Raw genomic sequence first — 24,187 nt, forward strand, 5'->3', positions numbered from 1 at the left:
TTGTAGTTTTGTTTTCCAGCTTTCTATCTGCCCCTGCGTTTGCTACCGTGGCCAGATGCTTAATAGAATAATGGTAATAAAGCTACAGCGAGCTGAAGTGGTCTTAAAAATTGCCAGAGATGACCTTGACAAGACAAAACATGAAGCAGCCTGGAGAAAAGTGAGGGGAAGATGTGAAAGGTAAGTACGAGCTGGCTATCTGAGACTACAGCTGGGTGGCTCAGCAAGCAAAAATAAAGCCGCAAACGTCACCCCATACAAAACAGACTCGTGTTGATTTAATTTGCTTACAAAACCAGATACAGCGATCACAAGTTTCAACAGGAAGAATAAACATGTTTCAAAATGTATTATTGCTAAGAAAGCAGGCGCTTCCCCCACACCACCAATCTATGCTTTTCAGAATGCAGCCTGAGCTCAGCTGCACGGCTTTGGGTGCAGCATCCACCGTGCTGACAGCCTCCCCCCACCTTCAGGGAGCCAGGAGTCCAAAATATAACTAGAGATTCTGCCACGTGTTCCACCAAGAGCTGGGAAACCAAAAGCAAAATCCCTCTAGGCAGGGATTGGCATAATCTGACAGCAGACAGGAAATCTGCATTTCCATCCATCCCTTCCTATGGAGAAGGGATTGCCCCACACAGCTGCCATTCCCTGTGGTCACACGAGGTCTCCCAGCTCAGCCCAGCTGGGATTTCTTCAGCAAGGACACGAGCGTGATGCTACCCACTGCAGAAGATCCCAGGACAAAGGCTGGCTGAGGAATTTAGAAAATATTGAGGAGTCCAGCCCCAAAAGAATAAAAATAAATGCAAACACGGACATTCTTCCTGAGAGTTTTAAAATGTTCATCAAAAATATATTTCCATTTGCATGTAAACATTCCCCTGCCACCCTCACAGCACAAATCGCTGCAATGCTGTGCCAGTGCACAACAGCCAGGAAGGGGGAGCTGTGCTTTACTCTGCTGCACATCATCAGCCACTGAGAAGCACAAACAGCACTGAAGGGTGAAGAGCAGCAACTTCGCCATCCTCCCCGCATCAGCTGTCTCCAGAGAGAGCGACTTTGAAGCTGATTTCTCACAGATGGGATCCCTTGAAATGCAGACTTCTCATCAGACAAAATAGCAAATGGTACAGCGTTTTTTTACAGCATTAAATATTTAAAGTCAGCTCGGAGGAATGACTGATAAAACAACCAAATACCACTTTCCCCACTTAGTGGTATGAAAGCACGGCCTGATTTCTCCCACCCCTCTGGTTCAAGCAGCCCCCGCCGACCTCTGCATGGCAGCAGGACGTGGCTGTGCTCTGAATGCAGCCCATCCAAAGCACCACAGCCACCTGCTGAGGTGTGAGCTCACATCGGAGCACAGCGTGTGCCAACCCCCCAGCCCTGCTCCCAGCCTTGTTTCGAGGTTTTGGGAGAGCTGCTCCAAGCAGCAAGGCCAGCGCTCAGGTCTGCCACGCAGCCCTGCTGTGCAGGAAGAGCCCCAGCTGCTGAGCTCCAGATCCCCTTCCCCAGGGCATGGAAGGATGCAGATGGGGCTTTGTCTCCTCGCAGTCACACTAGGCTGAGTTCCCCAGCACTGCCTGCACCAGCAGACACTGCTCCTCGCTCTCCTGCCATCCCTGCTCCGTGTTGCCATCAGCACATTTGTAATACATGAGCTGAGCTCCCATAGCACAGTTATGCTGCGCAGTTCTGGCCAGGCTGGCAGAAAGAGGAGGACGCAGGGAACTCTCTCCTACAATATCTGCCATGAAAACCACCCTTGGTTTTGTTCCTATTGTTTCCACACCAGAAGACAGGAACATTTCCCAGAGTCAAAATCTGCTGTTTCCCAATTCTATAGCCATTTTGCTGCCCGTTCTCCCCTGCTCATGCACTCGCCACAGAAGCCAGATGACTTGGCTCATCTGTAATTAAGCATTTGTTGGGCATCAGTGTGGGCTCATTTCCTGATACATTTCCTCTAGCAAAGTCTCAGCTAGATTCATGTCCTCCCCCTTGACCAGTTACTCAAAGTTCTCCATGATTCACAGCTATGTCTCACAGTTTCTAGAATACTAATGAGAGAACTGTTGATTTATTGAAGCCCTGATATTTCACCACTGGATTAAACAGTCTATAAAGTATATTTGGACACATTACAGGATTAGAAGAATCCACCTGGGAACTTCACTTCCTCCTCCCTCCACTCTCTTGTAAAGAGACTTTATTTCAAGGGCACAGCACAAAGACAGAGATGGCTGGGTATCACCAAAACCCACCGTACCATTAGAGAGACTGCACAGCCCCCAGCTATCATCTCTCCAGGTCCTGTGCCCAGAGTTGAGGGCTGAAAACATCAAGTCCCACCTTTCAGTAACGGTACACTTTAATTTGTCTGTTTTCATCCAGCCCTAGCTGAAGTAGGCTGGAGCTGCTGGCAGGGAGCTTCTCTGCGCCTGGAAAGAGAGGTCTGACAGCTGGGTTAAGGAAAAGCATGGCTTACACAAGAGATTAGCAGGCATGAGCACAGCCAGGAGACAGGGCAGGTACTGAGGGGCAGGAACCAGCCTCACACACACGTGCTGCCTTCAGCCCTCTGCATCCAAGTCAAATGGAATTAAAGGGGGATTATGGAATTCAAAGGAGCGCTGCGCTCAGGACAGCGTGTGCTATCAGAGGGCCTGAGGGATTTGCTGCTAATATCAGTGTACACTGCAAAGGAGATACTTCCAGCCCCACATAATGCTGTTACAACACAAACCTGGAAACATTCCCATCAGGTTTCACTCACTTATACGTCTCCAAATTGAGTTAGACAGGGCAACTCCACCAGGGAGCCCAGGGCCTCCCTGCACAGCCGTGTGGCCACCTCACCTTGCAAGTGACAGCTGCCACACACAGCTTTGGCTGTGCTCATGGCTCCCTCACACCAGGCTGCCTGTATCAACTGCACCAACCGCATGCCTACAGCAGCAGGCAAAATTCTCACATTACTGTCTCCAACTGTTGTGTTTCACAACACAAATGGGAGAAGGGAAGGAGAATCTCTCAGGTAAGCACAGCTCAAAGATGGAAAAACCAGGTCACTCGTGCTCCAACTGCTAAACAACATTCTTTTGCAGAACTGGACACTAAAATAGAGGCTAAGGCTTCAAAATTGCTGTTCAATCCTTTAGTGGCTCCTGATTCATTCACCTCCTGCTGTTTCCTCCTGCCTGCTGCAGGAAGCTGGACTACAATTAGAGACCAGACCCAGGCAAAGGATACATCCTTGAATCACTCTTGAAGTCTTCTAGCCATTTCTTGTTGGTCTCAATCATTCCTTGAATACTCATCTTGTCTGACTCACGGCTCTGGAACACGCGCATCTGCTCACTGTTGGGAGAGAAAAAGACAGAAGTGGGAAACGGGCTTAGACAGAAACAAACTCAGAGATGAGAAAAAGCATAGCTAAAGAAAGAGCCAAGGTTAACAAGCAACCTCTTCTGAGCTCTAACTGTTCTGCACAGCCACATCACGAAGGAGAGCTGGAGCAGCAACAGCCCCCCCATCCCACCTAGCTGCTGTCCTTCCTTCAGCCTGTGCAGCATCAGAAAGGCTCAGCTGGAAGGCAGCCTGCAGTGTCACCCCTCCAGTGACACTTGCCACAGCAGAGCCAGCCAGAGTTCTGCCTGGAGACAGCTGGCACCCTTGGATTCTGCTCCTGAGATCAGCGTTAGCTGCACAGCTCTGGCTTCTGAAATAAAGCTGCTGTCTCAAGGCATGTGGCAGTGAGTAACCAATGGTATCTAATTTATCTTCTTAATATCTAATTTGCTTCACTGAACAAGTAGGTAAGAAACAAAATCACCTAATTTAAAACTTATTCCAGGCAAATAAAGGCAATACAACAACAAAAAAAAAGAACACTCAAAAAGACACTCACCTTGCAGGTACATATCCCAGCTTGTTGTCTGAAGGACCAGAACTTCCACTGGATGATGGGAACCCACCTGGGAAACAAACATTAAATACATTAAATACACAATTTAGTGAGGGTCTCCCTCACTGAAAAAATCAACAGGCTTTATAATCTGAATGCATCTGCTTTCCTGCTATGGACACGCCGTCCCTACAAGTGGAGCCATCTGCCAAGAGCTCAGTGTTGTTATAAAGGAAGCTGAGATGGTGAACCCTATCTCCAATCCACGGGAGGCTGCTGCAAGATCTGGATTCCTTTTTGCTCATTTTTTTAGTAACTTTTCTCCTGTGTATGTCAGAGGCCAAACTTTTCTAGAGGCAGGATAACATGGTTGGACATACAGTGTACTACCAGGAATGAGGTTCTCGTTCTTGATCTTATTAGCACTACTCTCAACAGCAGTACAGGTTGGCATGATGAGCTGATTAGAACACGCAGCACTGAAACCAGAAGTCATAAGCAAACAGTGAGATGCAGTAAGGACAGGAGACCTACCTGGAAAGTACTTGTGCCACTTCTCTGCCAGGAAACGGTCCACTGACTGCCCAGCCACGAAGGAGCGGCTGGAGCTCAGCCCAGTGCCCCAGGCCCACTGGTCAGGCACAGACAGCCCAGCAGAGGGCCTCGAGGAGGCACCTGCCTGCAATCCTGCCAAGGTGGAATACGTAGAAAGAGGAATGCTGTCACAGGGAACCTGCAGGGGCACCTGTGTTGAAGTGAGGAGCGGAGGCTGGAGGGTGTTCAGAGAGCTCAGAACGCCAAGGACCCCATTCAGCTCGTTGGTGATGTGCTGCACAGAGTTTGTCAAGTACTGGATCTTGTCCTGCTGTAGGGCAATCTGCACCTCTGTTCGCAGGTCAGCTAGCAGAGGAGAGAAGGGAAAAAAGGAATCACTGGAAAGGTGAGGGAGACACTGTCTCCTTATCAGGACTCACTTTGTGCTGCGCCACAGTGAGCTGAGTTTGATCAGTCTCTACTCACAGACAGAGCACCAGAGACAAAGATTAATTTTAAAGGAACAGAAGGCAAATAGCACAAGCAGCAGACATGGGAAACTGCACCAACTTCTCCTGACAGAGATGTGAGGAGGAAGCCTGGACACTGACAGAGCATGACAGCTCCGTAGCAGCAGAGAAGGAACAGCTGAAGCCATGTTTTACACTCCACAGTAAAAATAAGGGTAGATTTAAGAGGCAAGTTCATGCACAGATTCCATCCCTCTCATACACCACTACAGGCAGGAAATAAGTTTTCCAAGCAAAGTGTTATATACAGAGCAGTCTCAGTCATAAATAGCAAAGCTGCCTTAGACTGAAATGAGTACAAACAGGAACAGCCTTACATACAACTGAGAGGCAAAAGGGAAAGCCAGACACTGCCAAAAGCATTGAGCACAGAGTATCAAACCAGTCAGAAACTTACACTTTGGCAAATGTACGTTTGCACTGGATATACTGTTTGTGTCCTCAGAGCTGCTGAGATCAAAAGTCACCATCTTCTTGCATGCAACACTCTTTAGTGTATCTTCATCTGAAAGCTGATAAGGGAAACATTGCAAATGAAACCTGCTTTCTGCCTCTGCAACAGCAAAGCCATTGGACTGCTGCTTACAGCTCATCTACACAGGCAGGACTGCATGGTCAGGCACAGAACAGGTGAAAAGAGAGTCTTGCGACTCCAACAGCAATGTTTGAAAAGTAAAGAGACTGTGTGGCCTCTGAAAGAAGCACGTGCATTCACTGGAGGCCAAATTTAACAGCTGCATGAACCAGCCCTTCCAGGCAGAAGTCAAAATGTTCTGTGCATCAAATATGCCTTATAGCTCTTGCAGGCTGGGTCATTTCTTTGCATCAACAGAAAGTGCTCGGCCACCAGAAGTCTTCTGCATTCACATCTACACTGCTGCTCTAAGGCCACATGCTCACAAGCACAGCTGGACAGATTCCAAGGTCTGTCCTGAACAGGAAAGTAAAGTGGATTCCACCTCACACGAGGTGACCTGCCCTCGTTCTCTCTAGGCAAAAATCATGCCGGTTTTTCAGGTTGCTTTCTGGGTCATATGCTTAATGCTGAGCCCAGATGCCATCAGCAAAGGGAAATACTTGCCATCTTGCCCAAGTCACAGACAGTTAATAAAATATCTAACAATTCTAACTGGAGTTCAGTTTATACTGTAATCTGCATATCACCGTTAACATAGATTTGCTTCTGATCTAAGAAGCTTTGAGGGCTCATTTAGCAGATTTTTTTCCAACCAACTCAAACCCTGATGCCAGTAGCCTTGACTGGCAAGCTGCAATCATGGGACAAACTCTCCATCTCAAACCTCAGACCTGGTGAATCATGTGCACCACAGTCATTCTCTCCAGCTCTTTGTCTCGCCTACTCTCTCCCACTCTTCTCACAGACCCATCAGTCTGCTCTCAAAGCACAACACAGCCAAAAGCTCTGCAGAGACTCCTGCCTATGGGAGGAGGCCAACAGTTCTGCAAACTGGGAGCACAGCTGGGCAGGTCCAAGCAGGATGCTTGTGCTCACCTCCTCCAACAAGGACGACTCCAGCTGGCTTAGCTTCTCTTCCTTCTTCTTCAGCAGCACCTGTCCTTTCCGCATAGCCGACTTCATCTTGTCCAGCTGCTTGGCTTCCTGCAGTGGATCAAACAGCAATGCCAAGGAGGAAAATTACCCAAGAACAACAGGAAATTATCTACTTTAGTGGTCACGGTGATTTTCACCATCTCATTTCTACTTGGCACGAGAAATCATGCTGCTGGATTTAAACTGCTCCCAAGTCCCGCAGAGCAACAAAAAGGAACGTGCAGAAGGGAAAGAACAAGGCTAAGGCAACATCGCTCCATGGAAAAAGGGGTGTCACAATCCTGCATCCAACAGAGTCGACAGCTTTGCAGCAAAAATCTGCAAATAGAAGTGCTCTGTCAATGAAGGAAATGAAGACCTTTTCCCTGTCTTTGGTCGATGTATCAGCAGAACTGACAAGTACTCAGGGATCAGTTTTCAAGCAAGAGCGAAGCTGCTGCAGAGCTACAACTGTGAACCTGTCCCTGCTGATGGGATGGATGCCTGCCAGTGCTCAGTGACTCACCTCTTCCAGGTTCTTGCGCATTCCCTCCAGGAGCTGGGAGTTGTCAGGATCTTGCACCACCTCCTGTGCTTTCTGCACATCTTGGTGCCACTGCTGCTTTGCAGCTTTCAGTGCTGTGTGTCTTTTCCTCATGGAGTGGGTCTGACGCACCAGGAATTCCTTGGCTTTTCTGATGGAGATTCCTTCAGCAGAGATGTAGCTCCTGACTCTATAAGAAACAGGTACAATTCTGGCCTTCTGTGCTGGCCTTTCCATCCAGCAAGCCTCATGCAGATCCCTCCCAAAATAAACTGTATGTGCAATGCATATAAAACTCAAGCAAAAACATCTGCTTCTAAAACCCAAGGAAAAAGAAAACAAACACAAGAGAACCACATTTTCTGAAGTAGCTGGTACACAGATACTCACTGATCAAACTGGAAGTTGCTGTCATCATGGCTTTGAGAAGGTGGGGAAGCAGGCTCTCTGGATGAATGCTGAAGAGTGGAAACGTTTCAAACACTGATAGATATTGAACCCCAGGATCCCATTAGAATCAAATTAGGGGCAAAAATGGATGTCTGGATGACATCACTGTATTACTGCCCTGATCCAAGACCAGTGCTGGGGATATTTTGTTGTGTGGTATTTTAAGTAAGAGACATTTCCATCTCCCACTCAAGTCCTGCTTTTGACTTCAAGGGCACTCAGGCATCCCACGCTCCTTTTCCCCTAATAATAGGCAGAAAGCAACAAGGAGTACAAAACATTGATGTCTTCTGGCAAAGAAGAATGCATCAACGCATCTGAAACGAGCTTAGGCAGAAAGAGCCAAGGCTGGAATTTACACAAAGTTACAGCCTCAGATCTCACGAGGCAAATGCCTTTGCAGACAGCTCTACTCACAGCATGAATAGTTTCTCTCAGGTCTTCAACATGGAGCTCAGCTTTCCTTCTGGGAGACTCCGCACTTTCTTCTGCCTCCAATTCTTTCAAAGTCTCCTGCTTGCTCCTGACAGCTGCCTCAAGCTCACTGCCACATGAAAAGGCAACAATGGCAGCAATTCATTAGACTGCAGGTCCTCCTAGCCCAGTAAACTACCAGCAAGTGTCCAAAGCAACCTCCAGATTCCAGACAGGAAAGGGCCAGACATGAAAGACAAGTGGGAACACAGAAACATGCTGACGACAAGGATTCACAACAGCTTACAGCTGCTGTCTCAAACAGTTTTTTTTCCCCACATACAGGAATAAATACAAATAAGAGACTTCATATAGCAGTTTGCAGATACAGACTTCTATACCCAGGGCTGGGGTACATCAGACAGTAGCAAAGCAGTCTGACAACGACCATTAAGACAGCCTACTGCCACTGCTCTTAGGCACAGCTGAACTGCTCGTGCAACACCTGCAGACAACACCAGTAACCAGGTAGATTTTGAGCACTAGAGGAAATCTCTCACACACAGGCACACACCTGATACGCTTCTGCAGCCTCTGGCTTCGAGTCTGCAGCAAATCCACCTGGGCCTCCAGCTCAGCTTTCTGGTCCTGGAGCTCCTCAAGAGCCTTACGCAGTTGCCAGATGGACTCAAGAAGGTTGGTGTGCTCCTTCCGATTCTCCTCCAGGCGGAGTTGAGAAGCTAAAGCAGCTTCCTGGTAACAAACAAGCAAAAAATCTCTCAGGCTTCCCTGACAATGGAGTGAATGCACACTGCATGCAAGAGACTTCTGCTATCTGCACAGTTCATGGGAGGTCCCAGAGCTACAAACACACATCACACGTCAATCCCAGGGGAACAAGACTGCCTTCTCTTTTTGGGAAATACCTCTGAGCTAACCAAACTCCCAGCAGGAACTCTCCAGGTCAAGCCAAAGGGGCAGGAGGGAACTTGCAAACTCACAGTTTAGAAAACAACATAACTTTCATTTTTTAAGCCATGGTTCTAGTGCGTTCCCCTTTCCATCCCCAAAACCAAAGCAGCACAGATCCCTTGCAGAGCCAAGGCATACATACATCTCTTTCTCGCTCAGTCCGTCTGTCTTCATCTAGCAGCTGCTGCTTTTTCCTTCTCAGAGACTCCTCCTAGACACAGCAGAAAAAGCAGGTGACTATGAGAACATAGAGATACCAGTAGAGGAGACTGCTGATGCTCAACAACACTTGAAATACAGAGGTCAGGCCTAATTTTCAAGATAATTCAAGATTACCTGACACTGTTCTCTGTTTTGCTTCATCCCATCCTGTAAGTGACAGAATTCATATACTGCCTCCCAAAACAGAGGAGCACTGCCAAGGCACTGACTTTCACCACAAATACCACTAACTGTGAGACTGTGCTACTAAGAACACTTAGCCCTCACAACAGAAGTTTTATCTTGAAACCTGGTAACTTGGGTGGCAAATACAACCCAGCCAGGAAGCAGCCAGGGGAGTAGCTCAGGCAAGGAAATGTCTCAAGCCCAACACAGCTGACTCACCTGGCTAAGAAGCTGCACTGATCTCGCTTTAATGTTCCTTGCACGTATTTCAAGCTCATTTTCTGAATCCTGGAGTCTTCTTTCCTGCACAGAAATGTCAACTTAAAGGGTGAATGGCACAAGCTCCTCACCCACCAGGCAGAGCTCTGCCACCAGGAGAGAATGACCTGCCAATTGTATTTCTGTTGGCTACAGAGGGTGGCAGATGCACGGAGGTGTCACAGTACCCAAGCAGCCAAGTCCCAAACTGCCAAGCAGGGTTCTCCTCACCTTCTCCCCATGCCTGTGCTGCAGTGCAGTCAGACGTTCATCCAGCTCTGCCTGCAGAGTTTTCACCTCCGCTTCATGGAGCTGTCGGAGGCGAGCCATCTCACCTCGCAGGCCTTCAAACAGCTCTGCTCTTTGCTTTCTTTCCTGTCACAGAATACAAACGAGAAAAGGCGGCCGAGTGAAACCCTTCAGCAACCATGAACACAAAGGACACACGCTCTGTATAACCAGCTCATCACACAACATGTCCTTAGCAAATAACAATTTCAGCAAGATTAAAGCCTGCTGCTTGTAGGCACAATATCATTATGAAGATGGCTCAGGAAAGAAGAAATGACCCATGATAGGGCTTTGTCATACACTGCTGACTGTGTGACAGGAAGCTTTCCAGAACAGGCAACTACAAAACCATCAAAAAGCTTCTCTAAATACAGAAGTCCACAAATGCACGTGGAAGTTGCTTGCACAGAATGCTTCGACAGGTTAACCTCATAACCTGAGCCTCAGTTGGCTCTACATAGCAGCAGAAGCACTAAAACGTATGAGATGCCCCAGTTCTAGGAGTGGCTGAGATAAGCAGAGTTGGCAAGCAGCAGTGCCAGCCCAGCTGACCAACAGTGATCTCCCAGTCCACTGCACTTCCCCAGAAGTACCTCCTCTTCATACTGATCCCGAATCCTTGCTAGGACCTCCTGGTGCTCCTCCTTCATCCTCTCCATTTTCCTCTCATGATCTTTTTCCACTTCATGGCGTTTCTCACTCATAAGCTCACTGAGCTGCAATGATGACACAAAGAGGCTTCACTGAATCACTGCACTGGCTCCCCAAGAGAGCAGCTTCCCACACGAACAGAAGGACTGAGAACCTTGCAAGTGGGATCAGGCCACAGCCTAGATAGTAGCAAAAAAGCACTTTGTGAAAGGAGATGCTGCTGTCCCTTCCCCAGCGCGCACCACTGTCACCCCTGGGCAGGGGACTCTGCATCTCAGACCTCACCAAACATCAATGGAGAACAAAGAACTCTCAGCATCCAAGACGAATACTTGCCTCACGTTCATATTCTGCTACTTGGTATGATTTCTGCTGCACTTTCTCCTCTGCTCTCTGCAAATCTTCACGCAACCAAGCCTCCTCACTCCTCTGTGCCTCCGCTATCTGGGTTTGCAGGCTGGAAGTGACCTGCCATGAAAACCACCCACAGAGACTTGTCACCCTTCTTACAAGATCTCTCCAGTGTCCTCCTACAGAGATCAAGAAACATGGCAAAGATCAGCGTGTACAGTCCCACCACCCTCTAACTTGGAACATGCCCAAATACTGAGCCAGACCAGAACCATGTTTAGGAAGTAGAAAAAAATTAATGCCACCCACCCTGCCCACACCTGGAAATGGAGTGGGATGAAAAAGCAATTTTCATTCTGGGGACACCATCTTTTACCTTCCGATGCTTCTCTTCTGCTGCAGATTTCAGCTGCTGGAGTTCAGTTGCAAACTGTTTCTCTAGCTCCTCTGCAGCCTACAGGAAGACAAGCCAAACAGTCTGCTGACAATCCTTCATTTACAGGGACAACGCCACACCAGGTGCAGCTGCAATTAACTTCTATCCACAAGCAGCAAAAGCGCAGTGAATCCCTTTCAAAACAAGTAATGCACAGTAATGCACAGTAATGCACAGTAATGCACAGTAATGCACAGTATGCTCTCTGGACGTTTTCCCTTCCAGAAGATCCCAGTGGATCTCAGACATGCCATCCCATGGAAAGACTATCAGCTGCCTCTATTCAAGAACCTCAAGCCTTCCGGAGTGCTAAAGCAACACCCAAGAGGTTTTCTAGCCTGATAAGGTAGTTTGCTTTCACTTGGCCAAGAAGAACAATATTTTTTTTCCTTCAGATGCAATGTGGCCACTGAAACAACTATTTAATCCCCCCTGTAACAAAACAAGGGGAGCATCCCCAGCCCAATCACAGCTCTACCAGCATGCCAAACATCTTTCCCTTGTGTTTTAACGTAGTCATTATCAAAGCACATGCAGGTGTTACTTAATCTTATTTAACTTCAGCATTGCAGTGCAAGTCAGGTCAGCATAAACAGCAAGGGTCTGGCTCTAGTTGGTAACAAAAGAGTCTCACCTTTTTCTTTTCCATTTCTAATCTCTCCTTAAGCTCCCTTAGGAATTGTTCCTTCTCTTTTTCTAGCCTGATTGTTTCTTTCTGTTGAGCTTCCTCCATTTCCAGCTTCATTTTCTCCAAAGCAAGCTGCTTCTTCCTCTCCAAGTTCTCCTTCTCCATTTCCTGCAGGGATTCCCACTCTTCTCTTAGTTTTTGCAGTGCCAGCTTTTGCTCTGCCCTGGTAGGGTTACAACAAGAACAGAGGAGCCAGTCAGAATTTGGTACTTTAACACTGGGCTCCATTGAGGAACCAGAGCTCAGAAGATCAGACGTGAAAACCCCAGAAGAAGTTGAGAACCAATGGACACTTTGAACAGCAAAGACCTTGGAAATAAACAGCAAACAGCATCGTAGCTGGGTCCTCATGATTCCTAGCTTTCTAACAGGGCAAGGCAGCAGCTACAGGAAGCTCAGGCTGGCTAAAGAACCCCAAGTGGATGCTGATGGCATGCAAGATGCTTCTCTCTCAAACCCACAATTTATGTCCCTAAGGATGGCAGCTTCCTGCTTGTTGTGGAAAAACTTTTCACCTTATCTTCTCCTTCTCTGCCTCAGTCTCAGAGGTGATGGTGGCTCGCAGCTTTGAGAGTCTTTCAGTTTCCTCCTTTCTCACACGTAATTCTTCCTCCTCACAAACCTTTGCCAAATCCTCTTTCAGTGTCCTGAGAGATGAGCAACCAGGAGGAAGAAAAAAAGAGGGGAAAAAAATAAAAGGTTCAGGAAGCTCTAATGTCTTCAAACCACCTCCCCAAGGCACGCAGATCAGCTCCCACTCACTGCACCTGCCTGAGAGATGCACTCCCAAGGTTCCAGACAGTTAATTCCCTTCCATACCTTCACAGTCTGGCTGCTGGTACAGGAGACACAGCCCTTAAGCATCAAGCTCCTGTGGTGTATTTTAAAGGCTCACTATACTGTCATCATAGGTGGCACTTTTTTCCCAGGTATGTAAAAATCAACTCTATGAAATGGAGGCAGATTCCCAGCTAAGGTAGCTGGATGCATTAGTATAAAGCTTCATGCTTTTGCACAACACCCTTTTTCCCACTGCTTAGACATTTCTCCCTTCAGGTACAGTTTTTGTCCTCTTTTGCACCCAAGGCAGCATCCCCACAGTGCTTCATGTCAAGGCAACCTTTTCTGGCTGCCTGTGTGCTGCTAAGAGCTTATCTGGGGTGGCCCTGATGTTTATAATACAAGTCTTGAGAGAAAAGTCCCCCAGAACAGAGGACACCATTCCTATTGCTGTTCTGCTCCCTGGGTTGCCATTAGATCTTCTTGCATTGGCTGGGTTTTGTATGTAGAAATCCATGCCCTATTCCTTAAAGTCTTGTTTGGAAGTCCTCCTGTAATACATGCAGTACCAGAGCTTCAAATAGTTCCTCTGGGGTAACCTCATCTTCTCTAATGCCCCAATTTCCAGCCCTATTACTACCACTTAGACCAAGATTTGAAAGTCTGCCAGGTGGTAAAGCTCCAAGCAGTGAACTAGAAACTTCTCCCAGGTTAACAATAAGAGACAAGTTCACAGCTCTATGAAAGTTGCATGTGTTTCGAATCATAGCTCTTCTGACAGGACACAAGGAAGATGCTCTCTTGCCTGTTACGAGGGAGAAAGCTTTCCTCAGGCAGGCTGTACTCCGCTCTGAGCATTGGCAGCACTGAGAGCAGACCACTGCCCATTTCAGGATGTGCAGATCCTTACTGCCACTGTCAGGATGGAGCCCCATGTTCCTTTCCACCACAAGAGCTCTATTCTTGCCTCCTTCACCCACAGCTCCACAAAGCAGCTCCTGTTTCTCGGTGGCCTATAACACAGCACAAACTTGCTGCCACCAGCAATGAATCACACCTGGGAAAGACTCAGGAGGAGAAATAGGAAAAACAAAAGAGTACCTGAGGGATTTTTCTTTTTGCTCATAAAACTTCTGAGTTTCTTCCTCCTCCCGTAGCCTCATTTCCTCTTGGAATTGCTGGATTTTCTCCTCCTTTGCTTGCAGTGAGTGCGTTTTGTCTTGTTCGACCTCCTTCTCCAGCTCCTTGGCTACTCCCTCCAGGGATCCTTCACTAGACTGGGTCAAGGACTGCTCTTGTTTTATTTCTTTCTCAGGTTGCCTATCAAAAGGAAAAAGCTCCTTTGGCAAAAGGGTGAGAGAACTGAGAAACACAAAGGGAACGAGCAGCGTTCCCACACACAGTATCACCTCCAAACCAAAAATCTCAAAGCCTCCTACTCCACAAGCTTTCCTCTCCATGAAGGGAAAGTAAATGCAGAATCTCCACTGGATTGCAGCCACTTGTTTTCTTTTTTTTATTTGCTGCTGTGGAGCACTTGCAGTTTTGCTCACAGGAGGTGAGGAACAGCAGTGGAGGCAGGTGGAGGGCACACAGGTAGAAGACAAGCTTGGTATAGAACTCGTGCTGTCACTGTTCCCTACAACATGCCTGGAAAACAAATCCATTCCCTTGCTTGCCAGCCAAACTCTCCAGCCTTACATCCTGAACTTTCCTGTGCTGCAGACACAGGCGAGCATTTTTACAAGGCCATTGAGGAACACACAGCTGATCCTCCAAGCTTCAAGCCAGCCTGGGGATGTTCCCAGGCACCACTGATTGGAACTCTCATTGACTTCTAAACTCTGACTGATAAATTAAACGTAATCCTAACAGAACTTAGGTCCTGAACGGCTCTTATTTGGACCTGCTACAGCTCACCTTGTGAGGGAAACACAGCCTCACCTCACAAAGGATCCAGCAGCTGTGAAATCCTGCCTAGGACCATAAAAGCAGATGCAATCAGCACCAGCTTCTAACCCAGGGATTGGCAATGTATTTCTAATGGACCAGGTATTTTTCTGCAATTGCAATCGAAAGTGTGCTGGGAGTTTGCCAGCCCTAGGCAAGAAAAAGCCCTAAGCTCTCCAAAAATTCAAAACCAATCTGTTTCTAATTAAGTATTTTTTTTTTTCAGACATAGAGTAGCAAAATTATAAGGTCTGAAAGAGGCTGAAAGGGAAGAGGGAGAAATGAAGATTAGTCTAAGGACAAAATTCTTATTCTGTGCTAGTGAAAGCTGAAGCAGCAAGGTCTTCTCATCATGCCCCGAGACTGCTAGCATAAGGCAGAGAGCTCTGTCTTGCCTGGAATCAGGGAAATAGCAGCTCTAGTAATATAACCTTGAGTCAGAGAGAAAAGGTTACTCATGCAGCCATTAGCAAAAGAACAGAGAGAGAGGAAAGGGTAGCCGGGTCCTGGAAAATCCTGTTTCACTACTGCTCCCCTGTAACACTGCACGCTCCGGGCCAACTGCACAGATGCCTCCAGGAGGTGCCATTTATCAGGCTGCTCTGCGAAGCACTTCAAGTACTTCTACCTAAAACTGTTCTTTTTTGCTCAAATCTTTGTTTAAATAACTATCCAACCAACACATGCACATTTACACAATTTCAAATAATAAAAAAAAAGGAGATACTTGTCTTCAAATCAAAGATTGCTACTCCACCACTTTGTCCTGATAGATGCATTGCCTATTTTTTCCAATTACTTCTGCTGATCTGTCATTTGACACAGAAAGCAAAGTCAGCATGTTCCTCTACTGGGAACTTCCATTGCAGTGAAACTGCAGGTACCTATCAGCAAACTCCACCAATTTACTACTGTGACAGACCACTGGCTTTTGCAGAGAAACTCAGTTCTCCCATCTTCTGCTCTGACCTCGTTATCCCAAACCAAACAGCGTTCCCAGGGACTCTAAAAGTGAGAGGATTTTTTTTCCCCTCCCTCCTTCCAATCTCAGTACTGCTCAGCAAGCAAACTGCTGTGGAAAACTGTTTATATTAGGTGTGTAAATGCTTAGCCTCATTAGTGACGCTGGTAAGGAGGCTTTTCCAAGTACAAAGTAAACAGATCTTTTTCCATACCACAGAGTCCTGTGCCACAGACCCCAAGGGCTGAGCTGCTGTTCTCACCCTCCGCAGGACAGATTGTTACCTTGGCACTCTTGCCAGGAGAACAGCTGCTTGGATTTGCATGCTGAGATGCTCTCAAGCTCTGCTGTGCCCACCAAACTGCATCTCCTGGCGTGCCAGCCTCACACAGTAACTTCAAATAATGGGGAGAACAGAAAAGAAAGAACAAAAACTGCTATGCATACAACACTAGGGACTTAAATGAAGCCCTTACGCTTCTTGCAGGGCTGCAAGTTCTTCCAGATCGATTAGGCTATCCGGCAATTCCTCATCCAGCTGCAGGGCCACAGCCTCCTCTTGATTGGCATTTTCTAAAGCAACACACTTCTGTTCTGATGCTTCACCACCACTTTGATCCCTCTCACTTCGCAGCACAAAAAAGGTAACAGAATATCAGATTAGCATAGATCAGATTCTAGTGACTGCTCCAAGCAAAGACAGAGGGAAGACTGGATGAGCAGCTGACTCAAGACGGGCAGTCTGCAGCACGAGCTCATGCCTGCCAAGGGGCTTCATTTGTCCAATATGGGGCTGCCAAAGCCCCGACAAAGCTCCAAACCATTCACACCACCTCGAGCACTGCCAGACTAACAGGCAGCTGAGGGTGTAATTTGTCTGTCAACCTCAAAATGTCGAATATCTTTGCCGGATTACTTCCCTCTCTTTGCAAGTCCTTACAGAATTTCCCCAAGATAAATCAGCCCTATTAGTAACGCTCATATTGTAGTCTAAATTAGAGATGGAAATACATTGGCAGGCATGTTTACATCTATGGCTCTACTTCATCTTGGAAGCACAGAGAAGAGAGATTAAGCAAGCACAACGTAGCTGTACAGGCAGAGTGAGTGGGGAGGATTCATAGCTGGGAAGCAGGTAGTAAGTGATAAAGAGAATTCCTTGGGCAGAACACATTTTTAGGGACCTTCGTGTGAACAACTCCTCCAAGCACAAAGCTGTGAATCCCAATTGCACACAGCCAGCCATTAAGATGGACTGCAGCTTCTTCCGTTCACAGGTTTTCCTGGCATAAGCAACAGCTTCTTCATTCCCTGTGCCCCAGAATGCTGTGTAGCTCTGTGTGGAGGCTAAGAGTTTTGACACAATTCATCTATAAACACCACGTTACAACTCTCAAAGGCAGAGCAGGATGCTCTAGAGACCACAGAGCCCTCTGCTCAGCACAACATTACAGTTGCTTTAAACAAGTTTCCACAAACGGGGGAAAATACCTCCCCTAGACAGTCTAATCCTCATAGCAACTAAAGGTTGGGGAAACCTGTGTTGCTCCTGGGGTTACAGCTGTTGCGTTATAGAGATGTCCACAAAGCAGGATAACAAAATAGCTTAGCATTTGTGCTTGGCCAAACAGAAGCCAAGTGGCTTTAAGACTCCTCTAAGGAAGGAAGTGAAACTGTTCACTTTGGAGCTAAACTCTCCTGCCAAACCAGCACTGACTGGCCCCCAAACCTGCAACGTTTGTTATCAGGCAAAGGCTAGGGCCACAAGGTACCACAAGGCACAACATAATGAGAAAACAGACCATCATGGCATGAGAGTGACTTTCACAGCCTTAGATAAAAGCCATGTAGCTATAAGGGAAATGGAAAAGCCAGCTCCACATCTCAGAGTAGTCATGAGGAGGGCAAGGCAGGCAGTTTTGCTGTCTTCCCAGCCAGAAGCTGAAACAATGCTAAAATCTGCTGAGGTGATACTAAAGGGGTGGGAGAAAAGAAAGATTGAATGGAAGAGACTGTGTGAGACACTGCAGGAACTCAGAGTGCTCTGCAGGGAACTCCTGTACAGGTTACAGTGACCTGAGCACAGCAGGGACAGACAAGACAGGAAAGTCACTTGGAGCTAGAGCTGTCTGTGCCTCCTTTCTAGTTCTGTTTGTACCATACCTCACAGCAGCTTTTCACAGAATCACAGAATCACAGAATCACCTTTTTGTTCTTTTGCTTTGCTCTTCATCTATACTGGCTTTGCTTTGGTCTTTTTCCTCTTCTCCCAGCTCCTGGGCCTGCAGGTAAAAGCAAATAGTGTGGAGTTTGCTGGCTCCTTTGCCATCAAAGCCTCCCAGACCTTACGGTGGCTCCACCAAAAAGCAGGAGCACTCTGGTCTAACATACCAGCACCAAGCCCAGGGACTAAAGTGCATCCACAGGGCATTCCACAATGCCCAGCTGAATGCATTAATTTCCTCTCTTGCATGTAACCAAGGTCCTGAGATACCATGGGAACACATGGAGGAATGGCTCCATCAGCACAGAGACATCAGGGAGCTCAGCTCTCCAGGTTATGTTCTATTATTGGTCTCAGGGTTGTTTTTTTCAGTACAGAAGATGAACTCTGCCAGCACACAGCACTCTCAACATCAGCTTTGGTTGTTTATTCCCCCCCAGAGGTCATCTTACATATCCAAGTAACCATAAACTGTCTGAATAATGCAGAACAAATCTTTTAAAGCAGGAATGTCACATATACAAACATGAAATAATGTACTGTGGCCATAAAGAAAACTGATGCACCGATTGTGACCAGAATTACAATAGTTCTGCCTTGAATCTTGGTTCCCAAACAGACCACAATGGGCATCATACGATATAGTCACACCTACCCAGAGACTTCTGACCACTCCGTCCAGAACAGATCAGTCTGGATGCTGCTGACTAAACTGTCCCTCAATAACAGGCTCAGAGTGACTTCAGGTAGCTTATTTATGAAGTAGGAAATACTTAAAATAACAAATATTTCAATATAAAATAATTAGCTGTTCTTATTCCCACCTGCCATCTACCAGGTACTTCTGTCCCTCCAGCAAGGACAGACAGACAGACAGACACACACACACACTTGTTTAATTCACCCAAGGAAGGGGAAACAGGCTCCCTCTTCAAACCCTCAGTCCTACATGAGAAAGAACCAACAGCCCATCCTGCCTGATGAGGTTTCTGGATGCTACATATGGGTCCCCAGAGCTCATCCAGAAATTCCAGGGACCACACATGGCAGGTGAGCTCAGACCTTGCCATGCAGGAATGTAATAGGGAGCAGGGCCAAAATAACACAATTAAAACAGCAGTAATTTATGCAAATGTTCAGCAGAGCAAACAGCGGAAGGATTCCCTGCAAGTGCTGTCACCTTCCATCACATCAGCCTGGTCAGAACTCTCCCAGCAGCTCCCCATCTCTCCAGCCTAAATAATGACTTCAATTCCTGAGAACTGAGGAGCCCAGAAAACATCACCTGGCTCAAAACAGGCTCTGTCACTGCTGCCTGTGCGAGGAAAGAAGCCAGAGAAACAAAGAACGAGGTCTTCTGGGGAATAAAGATGGTGAGTTACAGGTTACACTGCTGAGCCCATGTCTGGGACCTCCTCTGCATTCCTGCCCAACGTATCTCCCCAGAAATCCCTGTAGGAATACGCAGACGTATCTGGAAAGGCAAATAGAGCTTGTGCCCACAGGGAAGAAGGGCTGGATTTTAAGCCCTGCCTGTGAAGTTCCCAGAGCCTTAACCCTCTGGTTGTTCCCTGCGAAGACCCTGCGAAGCACTGAGTACTGCTGGCAGCTTGGGCTTCTGTCCTGCTCGACACCAGGCTGAGTCCCCCAGGAAAGATCTCACGCTCACAATACAAAGCCAGGATGACAGATAATAGGCTGTCTCCTCTTCGTACAGCATAGTCCCCAAGAGGCCTTGAGAGGAGGATCTCTATGGTCTCCAGCACGTGACAGCTCCAATGCCATGCCTGCTTCCAGCTCCTCACCACCATCAACCTCAGCTTGGTAACAATGCCAGCAAAGAGGATGCCAGCACTTTAAATGCCTGCTAAGTGAAGGGTGAAAGGAGCAACCTTCCCATTGCCAGCAGAGAAGTCAAGTCTAGCAGAGAGCAGCCCACACTGCCACTGCAATCTAACACAGCTCCTGCCAAAACACGCTAACCAAAAGCCTCCAATGTCGTGCATATGTAGCACCATTGAAGAGGTCTTTTTTATTCAAAAAAAAAAAAAAAGAATATTTTGCCAGTATATTCAAAGCAAGGCAAGTCCATTACATGGAAATAATCACATTCCAACGTTCCGGAGTCTCATTTTGAAATAGCCTCTGTCTTTTGAACAAAAGAGCAGCTGCAGTTCTGCGGGGGGCACCATTTCAAATCCACCTCTCCCTCCTCAAGACAAGGCTGTAAAAAACTCAAAATGTGTCTGCTCCAACAAGACATTTGTATGCACAATGACTGTGCTGTAGCAAGAGGGAAAGGGGGAGAACACAGCAGGCATATGTTTTGTTTTCCCTTCACATCTGATTATGCTCATTATTAGGCACAAGAGGACAGGTGTATTCTCCAGACAACCTAACAAACTGGATTGCTCCTCTCTGCTGGACAGGTGGTGAGTTTGCCACTCAAGGTCTCCTCCAATGCAGCTGATCAACTCACTTACAATCAGAGCAAGGCTGAGTAAACCCCAGCTGGAGCCTGACCCTCTGCCTCGCTGTGCAGCATGCTCCTCCAGCCAACGTGCTGATGAGCTGAGATGGTGCAGGAGAGGGAGAGCTGGGAGAGCTCAACAGGAGTGCAGGGCTGAGAAGGACGACTTGGCAACACGCTGAGAAGACAAGGATAAAAATCTCGAGAGGCACAGCAATCCTCAGTCAGAACTGCCATAACATAGCTACATATGGGGCCAGCGTGATATAGGAAGCAGATGCGTTCATGCATGTGTACACTCCTTCATATGCCACAGACTGACTGGAAGGATCCTGTTGTTTCCCCTACATGAAAGCAGCCAAGGCAAGCAAATGCCTAAAATTAAGTTTCTTTGTCCATGGAAGGTAACCTCCATTTCTTCATTTTCTGCTACTATGCTCTGTTACACAAGTTCTCTTCATCTTTTCTTTCTCTTAAGCAGAACAAATACACACAACAGGAAAAAAGCCAAACAGACTCTGCTTCCCTGCACTCCCTAGGAAAGCCAGTTATCTATGCATGTAACTGGAGGCAGTGAAGGCACACACTTGTGAGCTTGCATGCACGCATCACTCACAAACCAGCTCTTCCCAAGAGAATGATATGTGTAGTTTCTCCTCACAGGAGTGGCTGCAACTCCCTGCATCTCTGCAGACACAACACTGAGCTAGAACTGCTGCTCTCATCCATTCCCTGAAGTCACAGTGCTCCATCTGCCTCAAAATCTTTATGCCAATAGCTTCATCCTGCTATTAGTATGCCACAGTGCAGTGTTTTAACCTGCCCATTCCAAGATTGGTCCCTAATCATAGATAAAGCACTTACCTTGCATAGTGACTTGTCTAAAGCAGGAGACAGAGCATCTACATCCAACACCCGCTCAGAAAACTGGCTCTGGAAAGCCAAGTCCTGAAGAAGAAAGGATAGGATCAGTTCACTCGTCCCATGAGAGATCCTGACAAATTAGAAAAAAATTCTGAACACGCTTAGGAATCTTCACTCATCATCCCACTGACAGCAATTTGGTTCAAATATCCAGAGCCACTACAATTAGAAAGGTTTATAGGACATGGGAGATGGCTACACTGAAATTCAGGCCTCCATCCAAGCACAGATTCTATCTGTATCGCAGTCAGATGGCCCTGGCAGCAGGTTGGGTTTTGTTTCCCAACCCATAGGGACACACACAGGTAAGAGGTTACTGAGCTACCGGTGTGAACCATCACAGGTGGGGCCCTGGCACTGCACTGCACTGCAGCTCTCTTCCCTGATGGTCCCAAAGGAAACTCCCTGCAATGCCAGCGAGCTGCAATTCCACATAAGGGCATCATGAACTGCTTCAGGGCAGTGAGCCTTGCCACACCACCTCACGCGTTCTTCCATGCCACAGAACACAGCAGGCACAGGTGATACAGTGCATCTATAGCCCCAACCCTCTACTGCTCTGTTCCCAGTATTGGTGCAGATCTTCTGAGATATTTTTTCCTGAAGTCAGCTCCTGCAAGTTGCCCATGGGCTTCTCGCTCCGAATTCTCCCTACTGGCAGAGGCTGTGGGTTCACACACTTGGCTGCACACACAGCGTGCGAGGGAGCACACACGCATGCCCACAAGCAAGCTCTAGAAAAGGTATTGTTTGATGCAGCAGCCACTTGCCAACACAGGCTCATACTAACACTGATAGATAATGATATTCGCAGCCATTTTCTGGCCATGCTGCCTCTGCTCCCACTGGCAGATGGCAGCAGCAGTTTCCTGCAGAGATGAAGAGATGCTGATGGGCACTTCACCCCTCACCTCAGGGCTATCCTCCTGCATGTTCTCCCCCTGGAACTTTCAGGAGCCAGGACTCTCAGCCATGCACATTTCCCTTAGAAAAAGCTATTTCATCCCTTAAAGCATGATTTTATATCGCTTATTATTTTCCACTTTGCAATTATCTAAGTGGAGTCTCAGCTATGAGTGACCTACTTTGCCAGAGCTATTACCTCACCCTCAGATTGAACCTGCACTTTTCTGCAATTCCTGCTCAGTACAAGTCTCTCACCACACCTGACTGCAGAATTACCACAAGCCTCCTACCATGGGCAATACACACGACAGGACCACACAGGCAGACCTGGAAATCTTACTGAGTGCCTGACTTGGGTCTGGCTTCAAACCTGAAAGCACATCTCTGGAGCTAGAGGGCTTTCAGAGTAGGAGCTGGCTCTTGAAGCACTGCTCTCCAAACAGATAGTCCTTGGTCAAGCCACTTCATCCGATACAGCCTGTGCTGCCTCAGGAATTTGCTAAGCACAAGTGTGCTTCAGTATTCCAAGAGTCTTCCTGAATACCAAAGGGAGCTAAGCAGAGGGTGACACAGGTGATCTGTGCCAGACAGTAAGGTCACTGCATGAGTTAGGGATACAAGAGATGGCTATAGCCTTACGCTGGCTGTGTGTTCCCAGAGGGATGCAAAGCCCATAGCCAAGGGATAAGGAGCTCCTGGCGACTCACCACATGCTGGATCAGCTCCTGGTCGAGGTGGTTAGAAGCCTGCAAGTCCTCCATGCATTCACTGCTCTCAGATACTTTGGAAGGCTGAAAGGAGATATGTACATGTGTTAGCCCTGCAGCTTCATTTAGGCATTTCCAACTAAAAAGACAACAAATGATAACTGGAAGACAGATCTGGTCTCTGTATACCGTGAGGAAGAAAAACAGCAAGTGTCTGAGGTGAACGAACATGTTAGGAGACACTAAGGGTGTAACTCACAAGACAATCACAGAATGCCACAGAGAAAGGGCTGGGAAAGGAGGATGCACACAGGAGATGGGACTGGGGAAGGCAAAGAAGTGCTCTTCAAATACCCCTGACAAGGGCACTAGCTTACTGCCTCATTCCTTCTGCAAGGATCATCACAGCTCTGAGAAGCCGTTGGGCCACCAAGTAAATCATGAAGCCACACAGAACAGAGCTTTTTCCACCACTTCAAAAATCCAGCATCTTGCTGTCCCTACTTGCAGTGCAGATTCCTTATGTTCCCAGTCACAGTGAAACAATACAGAACTGCTTAACATTAACACCCATGCAGTCCAGCTGACTTCAGCAAACCAAACATGTAAAGAGAGCATTTATAAAAGCAAAGATTTCCATTTTAAGCTCTTCAGGAAAGCACACGTTTTGCAGAATCAGTCATATGGTTTATCATTTCTTAGACATTACACACCAGAGAAATCACCAAAATTATCAGGAAGAGAATAGACTGGAGAGGCATCATTCTTCAGGTCTCACTTTAACGCTTCTGGAAGACAGGTGAACTGAAAGGTGTGCATCTGATATCGTGGCTGCAGGTCCAGGCTGTTAACCCACCTGCACCTCGTGATGCAGAGCAGTTCATCTCCTGCCAGAGCCTGCACAATCGAGTGCCCCGGTGCAGCTCAGTGCTGCCAATTCTCCTCCCAGGCAGCACTACAGAGGTACTGGGCACGGGAGCCAGCCCCTAGGTATGGCCCTTCCCCTGACCTCATGCTTCCCTCTCAGCATCCTCCTGCAGAGCCGTAAACATCACAGCTGGCAGCTCACTTTACACTTTAGCCCCATCTCTACATAAGCTGAGAGAAACAACAGAAGGAGAGAAACAAAGCAGTACAGACAGCTGAGCTTGGTGTGAACTTCATCATAAAACCTGCTTGCTTAGTACAGATGGCAGCACTGAAAGCTGAGACTTATTTCTCCTCTAAGACTTGAAACATGCGTCACAGTCCAGGGTTTTTGCCTGTCAGTTGCTTTGGACAGCACTTT

General features: G+C 47.4%; 1 protein-coding gene across 1 annotated transcript in view; it reads right to left on the minus strand.

Moving 5' to 3' along the window:
• Positions 1-256: 256 nt before the first annotated feature.
• CEP164 (centrosomal protein 164) overlaps positions 257-24,187 on the minus strand; it is a 37,508-nt gene continuing 13,577 nt past the window's right edge. The window contains 23 exon segments of the mRNA XM_052697260.1: positions 257-2,467; positions 3,265-3,372; positions 3,923-3,989; positions 4,454-4,819; positions 5,381-5,495; positions 6,497-6,604; positions 7,062-7,269; positions 7,470-7,537; positions 7,947-8,073; positions 8,518-8,696; positions 9,058-9,126; positions 9,522-9,605; positions 9,792-9,935; positions 10,445-10,567; positions 10,839-10,970; positions 11,230-11,307; positions 11,924-12,140; positions 12,493-12,624; positions 13,859-14,077; positions 16,145-16,294; positions 17,832-17,950; positions 21,227-21,310; positions 22,900-22,983. Of these exon segments, the coding sequence (XP_052553220.1) occupies positions 2,368-2,467; positions 3,265-3,372; positions 3,923-3,989; positions 4,454-4,819; positions 5,381-5,495; positions 6,497-6,604; positions 7,062-7,269; positions 7,470-7,537; positions 7,947-8,073; positions 8,518-8,696; positions 9,058-9,126; positions 9,522-9,605; positions 9,792-9,935; positions 10,445-10,567; positions 10,839-10,970; positions 11,230-11,307; positions 11,924-12,140; positions 12,493-12,624; positions 13,859-14,077; positions 16,145-16,294; positions 17,832-17,950; positions 21,227-21,310; positions 22,900-22,983 (3,081 nt within the window). The 3' untranslated portion in view covers positions 257-2,367.

The sequence above is a fragment of the Tympanuchus pallidicinctus genome, unplaced genomic scaffold (genome assembly GCF_026119805.1).
Source record: "Tympanuchus pallidicinctus isolate F22 unplaced genomic scaffold, pur_lepc_1.0 scaffold30, whole genome shotgun sequence".
Classification (NCBI taxonomy): domain Eukaryota; kingdom Metazoa; phylum Chordata; class Aves; order Galliformes; family Phasianidae; genus Tympanuchus; species Tympanuchus pallidicinctus.